Source organism: Zalophus californianus, chromosome 8 (genome assembly GCF_009762305.2).
Source record: "Zalophus californianus isolate mZalCal1 chromosome 8, mZalCal1.pri.v2, whole genome shotgun sequence".
Classification (NCBI taxonomy): Eukaryota; Metazoa; Chordata; class Mammalia; order Carnivora; family Otariidae; genus Zalophus; species Zalophus californianus.
The window spans coordinates 40,779,397-40,790,710 of record NC_045602.1 but is presented as its reverse complement, the minus strand read 5'-3'; the positions used below and the strand labels follow the sequence as shown (position 1 = coordinate 40,790,710).

The 11,314-nt window shown below is 46.1% G+C and overlaps 1 protein-coding gene across 2 annotated transcripts in view; it reads left to right on the top strand.

Moving 5' to 3' along the window:
* The first annotated feature begins 328 nt into the window (after nt 1-328).
* The window catches only part of KCMF1 (potassium channel modulatory factor 1), a 74,231-nt gene continuing 63,245 nt past the window's right edge, over nt 329-11,314 (top strand). Inside the window, exon 1 of one of the 2 annotated variants that reach the window (XM_027621943.1) lies at nt 329-746. In XM_027621943.1, the coding sequence (XP_027477744.1) occupies nt 741-746 (6 nt within the window). In that variant the 5' untranslated portion in view covers nt 329-740. The remainder of the gene's footprint in view (nt 747-11,314) is intronic. The other variant, XM_027621944.2, reaches the window with a different exon arrangement.

Below are 11,314 nucleotides of genomic sequence, written 5' to 3'. Positions count from 1 at the left end.
CCCGGGTAGGGCCCAGACGGAGCTGGGGCGGCCGGGTGGGCGGGCGCCCTTCGGGCCACGCGGGCCGGCAGTACCGGCGAGCAGCGGGCGCGGGCGGCCGGGCATTTCCTCTTCCTCCCTACGCGCTGCGTGGCGGCGCGGCGGCGGCCAAGCCAGGCCGAGGCCGGGCTCGGGCGCCCGACCGCGGCCTGCTGGCGAGCGCGGGCAAGCGCCGCGCCGCCCCCGCCGCGACCGCCGGCCGCGGGGCCTCCGGGCGGCTGGGCCCGGCGCGGGCAGCGAGAGGCGGGGCCGGCGTGCGGGCGGCGGAAGGAGGCGGAGGAGGAGGAAGAGGAGGAGGAGGCGGCGGCCGGGAGCCGGAGGAGAGGGGCGGGGGGCGGGCCGGGGGAGGGGAGGAGCGGGATTTGCGGAGCGCGGCGCCGCAGCCGGGAGCCGGCGGGCCCGAGAGTGACCGAGTCACGGCGGGCGCCGGCGGAGCCGCGGCGTCGGACCCGCCTCCTGGAGGAGCTCAGCCCCGGCCAGGCCCGGCCCCATTCCCGCCCCGCGCCGCCTCCCCGCCGCCGCCGCCGCCGCCGCCGCCGCCGCGGGAGCGCTCCCCTGCCCACCCCGCCCCCGCGGCCGAGCCCGGGAGTCGAGTGGGAATCGGCCGGCCGGCGCGGGCAGCGCCGGGACCCCGCCGGGGACACTGCAGCCGGAGCCCGGGAGGGGCCGCGCCGCCACCGTCTGAACTAGGATGTCCCGACATGAAGGTGAGAGGAGCCCCCGCCCCCACCGCCCGGGCCTCGGCCTACCCCGCCCGGGCCAGGCGCCGCGGAGGGCGGCCGGGAAGCGGCGGAGACTTAGGTCGAGCCCGAGCCGGGCCCGAGGCTCCTGGCCTGGGAGCGAGCGAGCGAGGGCGGAGAGCCGTGGCGGCTCTGCCGCCGCCGCCGCCGCCACGGCCGCGGCCCTGAGCTGGGCCTGGTGCCGGAGGCGGGGCGGCCGGGCCGGCCGGAGGGTTTGCACTGTCATGGGGCGGGGGAGGGGGAGGGGAGTCGGCGGGGCCCGTTACCGGCGGGAGCCCGGCCCTCGGGACTGATACCGGACGCCGTGGCCCGCCTGGCCGGCCCCGGAGCCGCGGGCTGCGGCGCGGCCTAGCGTTCCCGCCGCCCCGGAAGGGCTCGGTGCGGCCGCCGAACGGGGCCGCAGACGGCGGCGGGAGACAGAGGAGCCGTCCGTGGACCCGGCAGGCGCGTCCGGTCGCCGGGAGACGACGGGGAGTGCCCCTGCCTGCGGGCAACCGCGGGGCGGGCGGGAAGGCTCTGCGGCCGGGGAACGGGAAGCCCCCGCCACCCGGAGCCCGCCCCGGCCTCGCGGCTAGGCCTCGGCGCGTCCCTGGGCTCGGGTAACCAAGTTCCCGGGGCGGATCCGGCCCGGCCGGGGCGAGTAAACTCCCTGCTCGATCACCCGGTCAGAGCGGGACTCGCTCCGGGCGGGCCGCGGGCCCCTCGCCCTGCGTGCACCACCTACCTAACCAGGTTTTGGTAAATGACCGTGGTGAGGTCTGTTAATGGTCAGGGGGCGTTTTGGACTTGTTTTTCGATCCAAAAACATGATTGGGGTACAGTTGCAAATAAACAGACAGTTCTAGCCCAGTCCCAGGGCACAAAGAGAAACATGTTTAGGACCGATGTATAGGCGTTGAGCCGGTTAAAAAGAAGTTAACTTCAATTTACTGCCATATGGTTTAGAAAAGGGGGAGGGGGTTGTGTTTTCTTTGTCTCACTACCCCAGGTCTTTAAATAAATAAAAAAGTGTTAAGAGACTTGGCGAAAAGTTTATCCTGGTAAAGGTTAATGCAAGATTGTATAAGTGGCTTGCAAGTTGTGTACTCTTGATGTTAAAATCCTGCATAGGTGATGTAGGAGTGGAGAAAGTTTAGTGAGTCAGTTTAGTTTGTGGTTCACACCATTGCAAGGGTTTTCTTAGGGAAATGCAGGCCTTAGAATTTCGAGGTTGAAAAACTTAGGTTGACTAAAATTATATTTAGAGCAAGTTTCAGAGTTTGTATTATTAATTGCAGTGTTAAGATTGACTCAAAGAACATTTTGTGTTCAAGAATTCTGTATCTTACAAAGCTCAAAACTAAATACCATCTTCACTTACTGTGTGCAAGTGTTGGACATTTTGAGATAATAAGATACTTCGGCTCATGGAAATATTTGGAAACTATGCCCATTTTCCCAATTTTTCCTACTTAATGGGAATGTATACTCTATCTCTGTAATTTAAAAGTTATTAAAGCTACAGCCAAATTTTATTTTGGGATCTTGAAGTTTATGTCAGATGTGGTCGTATGTACATTGACCACCGTCAAGACAAAATGAAACTGAGCATGGCTGCAGGCTCTCTTACTCATAAGAACTGGGAGAGTTAAAACTACAGAATCAGCAGTGGAAGAATTGATTTGAGACCCATTCTTCCGCTTCAGAATAACATCCAAATATTCCATTCTAATTGAATGTTGTCCTGGGAAGATTCCTTTACCGTCAGTAATCTTTTAGAGTAATTAAAATCCCACAGCGTGAACATTCTTGAATGTAACACAAATTCTGTAATTTAAGCCCATTTCCCCCTATTTGGTCCTGTGGAAAGGCATATGGTTATGAAACTTGTTACTTTTTAGTTACTTGAATATTACTGAACCTCAGCACATTAATAGCACACTTTTTCTGGTAACTTACATAATGCCAGATGTTTCTGAAAAAGGAACATTCCTCTAATCCGTCAGTTGAAGACTTACAGTACAATATTTGACAAGTGATTATCTTTTAAGGGGCTAGTTTATGGTCTAAGGCAGGAGTGGCAGTCTCATTAAGAATCACATTTAATTCATTAGATGCGTGTTTTGTGGAGTATTTGTTCAGGCTGCCATTATTTTCATCAGTAAAAATTTAATCTATCAACAAATGCAGAGTTTGACACCCTCACTATTCTAGTTCTTTCTCTGCCTTTCTCTTTTTTGGGCAAAAACATCCCATTTCTTTTAGCATTTCTTTAGTGGTATGATTTTTGAGCTCTTTTAATCATCTATCCAATCTCCAAATTCTCTGTGGTTCTTGTTTCCTTTCACCATGTGACCCAGAACTGGATGTAGTAGTCTGGTAAAACATCTGAAATGTGCTGCCTGTAATGTTGTATTTGGATTGTGCTACCTTTTCAGGGCCTTCTGAATGCATGTGATTTGTTACTTTGTCTTTGTGCCCACCCTAAAGAGTTGCAGGATATTATATGTAATGATGTAACTTTGGACGTCGCAGCCCCAAGATGGACATCTGTCAAGCTTAGAGTCTCAACTTTGTGAAGCAGTGGACCACCTTTGAGAAAGGAGATGCAACCAGGAGCATAAAGAAATGCTCTAGCCAGAGTTCAGCATACTTTTTCTGTAAAAGGCCAGGTAGTAAATATTGTAGGCTGGGTGTGCCGTAAGGTCTCTGTTGTCTCTGCTATTGTGGTACAAAAGCAGCTATGGACAACATGGAAATGAATAAGCACAGCGTTGTTCCAATGAAAACCTTTTTGGATGCTGACATTTGAATTTCATATAATTTTCATATGTCATAAAATGTGTCTTTGTTTTACCATTTAAAAAGGTAGAAACCATTCTTAGCTTGCAGGCCATACAAACACAGGAGGTGGCCGAACTTGGCCCACTTTGGCCTGTGGGCTATACTTTGCCTACTTCTTTTCTCAACTAGAGCTTTAGAGAGTTGGTGGAACTGGAATTGTTGGGAGCCCATAAAGGGCCCATTCTGCTTGGTATTCGTTCCATTGTTTCCTTTGGGTGACGGTAAGTTCGGTCCATGGTCTGTACCTCAGTTTCCAGCAGCACCGTGTAGATCAGTAGAGAAGTAATTGTTCTTCAGGGTGGGAAACAGGCTTCGCAACTTCCCAAGACCCTGTCTGAGTGGAGACGGTAGTACTCTGTATTAAGTCTCCTGCTTGCCCACTATGACTTTTCTAGCCAGAATTCCATTTTTCCAGCTTCTAATTCTCTTTGCAATGTTCTTGTCTTGTTAACAAACCTTTTACATCTGTGCTGGGTCACTTTGTGTTCACCATACCAACACCATCTAGTTCCATGTTGCACGCAGTGAAACCAGTCATTGCCTTTTTTATTTGTAAGAATATTTTCTTAATGTTTCACTACACACTTTCTTTTGAATATGTTTAAAAAACAAGAATGTTATTCAGAGCTTAAAATCCATTTAATAGCTTGGCAAATTAAAAACATGTCAAATTACTCATTGCTTATTAGCTAAAATGAAATTATGAATGTTCTTGCATGAGTTTGAGCCTAATTGATTACCTGCAGTTAGGAACACATTTATTGCCTTAATTCAGTCAACCTTTTTTCAGTTGTTAGTGTGTATAGGGCACTTTGCTAGGAACCACGGAATGTGTGGGTGAATGAATGAGACCCAGTTCCTCACCTTAAATTTGGTGGCACAGCATCCACAGACAAATGTGAGACATGCCATAAGGAATGGATAAATGAATTGATAACAAAATAATTACCAGCTTTTTTCTTAACTGAATTTCCCCACTTCAGAGAGGGCATCTTTTTCTTGAGTGCCTTCTTAACTTTTTGGTGGGCTACTCTTGATTTTGGAAAAAATTGGAGATTTCAAATAGAGTCCTTTACTGGATTTATATTTCCCCTAGTTTTTAGAAGATTTTCATATGTAAAAATGATAGCAAGTAAGTGAACAGGTAGGTGATCATATTGTTATTCTCAGAAGCAACTGATACTGTTTATTTTCCAACTGTAAAGTACAGAAGTAGGTAAGCCATTAATCTAGCTTTTGAAAGTTGTACCATTTTTTGAAATTTTGCCACTGTTGTTATTAGATTTAAATTTTCTCTTCTCTAAATAATGTTATCTGACCCTAAAAGCATACATGCTGATGATCCCAGAGTGATGTGCAATAATTTTGTTTTTAGGATTTGGGAACTACAAAGCCAGAATTGGTAATTGGCTTGTGATTTTAATGTGGTGACTTTTGCCTTCCTGTAAGTGAACTAAATTGACTCCCACTGAAAAGATTTTTACCAGCATGTCAGACCATTTATTTTATTTTAACTATGATCTGTTAAAAGATTATGACTTTTTTTTTTAAGCTTTATTTATTAGAGAGAGAATAAGAGATAGCATGAGACGGAAGAGGGTCAGAGGGAGAAGCAGACTCCCCGCTGAGCAGGGAGCCCGATGTGGGACTCAATCCCGGGACTCCAGGATCATGACCTGAGCTGAAGGCAGTCGCTTAACCAACTGAGCCACCCAGGCGCCCCGATTATGACATTCTTAAGACTTTTTCAATTCAGTAAATCGTGAATTACATTTACCTTGATCATGACCTGAGCTGAAGGCAGTCGCTTAACCAACTGAGCCACCCAGGCGCCCCGATTATGACATTCTTAAGACTTTTTCAATTCAGTAAATCGTGAATTACATTTACCTTGACTCTCAATGAAAGATAGATAAGAATGTAAAGATCTTAATTTCTGGGGTCTTCGATTTCATGACTTCATAAAACTGATTTGGGAACTCATTTTCCCCATATTTTGACATTCGTGTTTAAGTTAAAATGTCATCAGTTTCTTGTTTTAAGTTGGAAATTTAATCTGGAAGAAATTCCTTTCAGTCTTAGGATTTTAAAATGTATTAGCAGCAATCTGTTTAAAGATTGAAAACTTTTTTACAATAAAAATTTAATACACTTCTTTTTTTTAAAGATTTTATTTATTTATTTATTTGAGAGAGAGAGAGAGCACATGAGAGGGGGGAGGGTTAGAGGGAGAAGCCGACTCCCTGCTGAGCAGGATGCGGGACTTGATCCAGGGACTCCAGGATCATGACCTGAGCCGAAGGCAGTCGCCTAACCAACTGAGCCACCCAGGCGCCCAAAAATTTAATACACTTCTGATGTGAAACAAATCCCTAGGTTAAGCTTGCAATATCTTAAAAGTGAAGAAATCCATGCACTTACGAGTCATAATTTTCAAAACATCAGCTTTACAACATTTACCATATACATTTGCTGAGGTTTACGGGTTTTTTGGTATTTTTGTTTTATTTATTTATTTATTAAGATTTTATTTATTTATTCATGAGAGACAGAGAGAGAGAGAGAGAGAGAGAGAGGCAGAGGGAGAAGCAGGCTCCCAAGGAGCAGGGAGCCCGATGCGGGACTTGATCTCAGGAGCCTGGGATCATGACCTGAGCCAAAGGCAGACGCTTAACCATCTGAGCCACCCAGGCGCCCTGGTGTTTTTGTTTTAAACTGGAGGTTCCAGAAGCTGTTTTTAGTGAAGGTTAAGGTATCGTTGGGTTATCCTAGAAATAGTGTGTTTTTTAATTACAGTGTAAATATTCCTGGGGGGCTATTTTCATGAGCCATGAACTCAAAGGAAACATTTCCTACATTTTATATTCATAAAAGTTCAGGGGCGCCTGGTTAAGCATCAGACTCTTGATTTCAGCTCAGGTCATGATCTCAGGGTCATGAGATCTAGCCTTCTGTTGGGCTTCTCACTGGGTGTGAAGTCTAAGATTCTCTCTCCCTCTTCTGCCCCCCCCCCCCCCCACGCAGGTCCTTGTGCGGTTCTCTCCCACTGCCCCCCGCCCGGAGTTAAAAGTAAAATGCTGTTCATAATTAAAATACCTGTTTATAAAAAATTAATTCCATATTAATTTTAGTGTTGTGCTAGGAGCCATGATGTTTTTCAGTTTTTTTAAATGGTAAGGTATAGGGACGCCTGGGTGGCTCAGTCGTTAAGTGTCTGCCTTCAGCTCAGGTCTTGGTCCCAGGGTCCTGGGATCGAGCCCTGCATCGGGCTCCCTGCTCCGTGGGAAGCCTGCTTCTCCCTCTCCCACTCCCCCTGCTTGTGTTCCCTCTCTCGCTGTGTCTCTCTCTGTCAAATAAATAAATAAAATCTTAAAAAAAAATAAATGATAAGGTATAGATTTTTCAGTTGCTGAAGTTATTCATTAAAATTGAGGAAAGAGGGGTGCCTGGGTGGCTCAGTCCATTAAGCGTCCAACTCTTGATTTTGGCTCAGGTCATGATCTCAGGATCGTGGGATTGAGCCCATCATGGGCTCCGTGGCTCAGCGCAGAGTCTGCTTGTCCCTGCTTGGAATCACACGTTCCCTCTCTTGCTCTCTCAAATAAATAAATAAAATTGTTTAAAAAAAATGAAGAGCCCTTAAGAGATGTACAATCAGAACTTTTTAAAAAATGTGTTTATTTTTATATATTAGCCATGTCCTGATTCATGATGGAGATATGTGAAAAGGCAGACGGTTTCCTAAGGGAACATAGTACCTAGATTCCATGGGAAGGAAGAGAGGGTGTTCTTGGGATGCTTACGCCAAGAGAACAGGACATTGTTGGCGGAGGACAGCTAGGCAAGGTGGGCGTGAAGCTTGGGGCCGTGTACCAGGAGGTGAAAACTCAGTATGCTATGAAACTGGCAAGAGATGAATTTCCTTGTGAGGCCCATTCCGGGGTGCCATCCCTACTCTACCTCTCTTACCACCCTCCCACAGTATTTGCTAATGGCAGTTTTAGTTGTCTTTCTGGATAGTAAAAAAGCAGTGTGGGTCCATCCGGTTCGTGGACATGGTCAGTTTATTTCTTCCATGGCCACAGTGCCAACCGGCAGTCCAGCGAATTTTGCCCGTGGACGCAAGGAGGGTTGGAAGTACGGATGGACCCCTGCAAGTCTATCACTACTGCTAGGAAAAAAACCAGCTGAAATCACAAGAGTGGGTCAGTCAAGTCACCTTTAGCTAGGAGGGACAGACAATAAATGGGTGAAGCCTCTTGACATCATGACTAATTAGGTTTAGCATTATGTCCTGCCGAATCGTGTGGGGTTTTTTTTTTCCTCTCTTGCTTAGTACTCAGTGCCAGTGTCATGAACTTCAGCTTTTTTTTTTAAATAGTAAGAGGATTTTCATTAGAGTCACTTTAGTGTGCTAACTTGGGGGCTAGTAGAACAGTCACAGGCATATTCAATTATAATTTATCTTTTGGTTTTGACTTTTCTTTCTTTCATTATTCCTTGAAGACTCTTGTCACCCTCCCCTCCCACCCAGTAAAGTTAAGGGTCCCCCTAGTGGCACTCCTGCCTTATTCTCCAAGTATGTTTTTATGCTGTAATTGTTTGCTTGTCCGCCTCCCCAGGGAGCTACCTGAAAGGTAGGTATAGTGTTCCACTTCCCTTTGTGTCCTACCACCGAGCACAGTGTCTGGCCTTTGGGAGGCCAGACATCTGAACACTTGTGGGTGATTGTTAGAGGTGTTGTTACTTGTCTAAAAAATGGTGAGACTAGAAACTGCCGTCTTCTGTTTTTATCTGGGAAGCTGGTTCAGAAGGAGGGAGAATGTGGGAAAGAGGATTTGGAGCTTTTCATAAAAGTAAGAGGGGATGGATAAACTACACAGAACAAAAAAATTTGAGGCTGACTTCCTGGAGGAATGGTTTGGGATTAGATCCGGGTACTGTTTTTCGTTCTACTTCTAGCTCTGGTTTCGGATTAACTGGCTGTGGGCCCTGAATATAAATTGCACCTTGCGTGAGTTTTCTTATTCATTCAGTGGATATTTGTGGACTTCGCACTGAGTACCACTCAGAGTCATCTCCAGAGCTTGCCCCAAGTTGGTGACCCTTTCTGCAGGATGATAATATTCAGTGGGTTTGAAACACCTCTGGGAATTAAATGCTTTCCTGTTGCCCAGGCTGTGGTTCCTTTCCAGTATGCTGGAATTAGTCCTTGAAGTTTATATTTTATGACAGGGTAATTAAATCATGTACGTACTTTAATGTTTTGGCAATATTCATCTCCCCCTCCTTTTTCTTTTCTTTTTCTTTTTTAAGCTTATTTTCATTTAAGTCTCTCAATACTTCCAATTCTGCCCAGCAGGACGTTTCTTTCCTTAACAGTATTGCCCTTAGACTATAGATGTCTCAACACATGTCCGCATATGTTAGAGTATGTTCAAGAAGGTTATTCTTCCTGGGTTTATAAGTATCGTTTTGATGCTTAGAGAGAAAAGAGCTCAAGGGATAAAATGTTTAAATTTTGTATTGAGTTGTTTTTTTTTTGGTGCAAAGGCTTAATGGTTATATAGCAACTGTTGAGTGAGAAACTAGATGGTACTTCTTTTTTTTGTTTTGTTTGTTTTGTTTTTTAAGATTTTATTTATTAGAGAGAGAGAATGAGAGCCAGAGAGCACGAGAGGGAAGAGGGTCAGAGGGAGAAGCAGAGTCCCCGCTGAGCAGGGAGCCCAATGTGGGACTTGATCCCAGGACTCCAGGATCATGACCTGAGCCGAAGGCAGTCGCTTAACCGACTAAGCCACCCAGGCGCCCTGGATGGTACTTCTTTTTGGTGCTCTTCCTCAGCCAGTATTCTCCTTTGGTGTCCTCTATGGTTGTAGAGGTTTGGCAGTGCGAGGAAATGAGAAACTTTCTAAATTAGGAGTTAAGGACGTTGCAGTAAAACAGGCGGGGATTATTTAAAGGGGTTGCCACAGGGCACCTGGATGGCTCAGTGGGTTACGCGGCTGACTTCCATTCAGGTCCTGGTCCCAGGGCTCCCTGCTCAGCAGGGGGTCTGTTTTCCCCTCCCTCTGCCCCTCCCCCCACTCGTGCGCATGTGCCCTCTCTCTCTCTCTCTCTCACAAATAAATAAGTAAAATCTTAAAAAAAATAAAAATAGGGGGCACCTGGGTGGCTCAGTTGGTTGAACGTCTGCCTTTGGCTCAGGTCATGGTCCCAGGGTGCTGGGATTGAGCCCCGCGTCGGGCTCCCTGCTCGGTGGGAAGCCTGCTGCTCCCTCTTCCTCTGTCATCCCTCCCCCACCCCCCACTTGTGCTCTCTGGCTCTATCTCTCTGCCAAATAAATAAATAAAATCTTAAAGGAGTTGTTATAGATGTGTCTCTTTATAAGAATGAAACACATTACTGGGTAGCTGGGGGTGTTTGGGTATTGGGAACCAGGTAGTTTTCATAATCAGAGATCTTACATTCTGCCTGATAAGCTAGGGATTCTGATACAGTTAATTGAGATTTGAAATTAATGTAAAGTGTGCAGTTTGTGTGTGTGGCTGTAGATATGGATATACATAGTGGTCACAGAAGAGGGACTAATCTTCCCTTCCCTAGGAAAAATGGTGATTAGACCTGCAGTGACAGTGGATGAGCACCTGACCCATGGTTTTCCTGACATTCCATGTCAGACATATCACATAGCTTCGTGTTCTTTCTTGCTCCATATAATTTTCTACAAGCTTTTTAGAAATCACCCAAAGGAAGAGGAGATAGCAAGTGTGCTTGCAGAATTGGATTAGACCAGGGTGCCTAGGTGGCTCAGTTGGTTAAGCGACTGCCTTCGGCTCAGGTCATGATCCTGGAGTCCCTGGATCGAGTCCTGCATCGTGCTCCCTGCTCAGCGGGGAGTCTGCTTCTCCCTCTGACCCTCTTCCATCTCATGATCTCTATCTCTCATTCTCTCTCTCTCAAATAAATAAATAAAATCTTTAAAAAAAAAAAAAGAATTGGATTAGACCATCACTATACAATAGAAATCTAGGGCAAGCCACATGTAATTTTAAATTCTCTGGTGGGGGATTCTAGGTGGCACTGTCGGTTAAGGGACCCACTCTTGGTTTCAGCTCAGGCTGTGATCACAGGGTTGTGAGATCGAGCCCTGTGTCAGGCTCCACACTTGGTGTGGAATCTGCTTGAGATTCTCGTTCCTTCTCCCTCTGCCCCTCCCACTTGTGTGTGCACGCAAGCTCTCTCTCTCAAATAAATAAATAAATCTTTAAATTCACTGGTAGCCACAGTAACAAAGCCAAAGAGGTGAAATTAATTTAAATAGTTTAATACTTTAGCCCAATATATCCAGATTAGCATTTAAACACGTAATCAACATACAAATTATGCTTTTTTCTTAAAAAATTTAAAAATCTAGTGTATATTTTACAGTTAGTACACTTGAGTTCAGATACTAAATTTGGATCAAAAATACTTGATCTTAGCTGAGAATCATCTTTAGACTCATACATTGGGGGTCTGCTAATACATTTTTTGATCACATACAGTTTCTTTTTGTAGGTACATTTTGATGTAGTATTGCCGTCTTCTTAATGGTCCATTCATTAACATTCTGGATTTTTGCTTCTTGAATTTCTTTCCTAAGAACCTAGATTTTACCTTACTTTTTTTTTTTTAATTTTATTTATTTATTCATGAGAGACAGAGAGAGA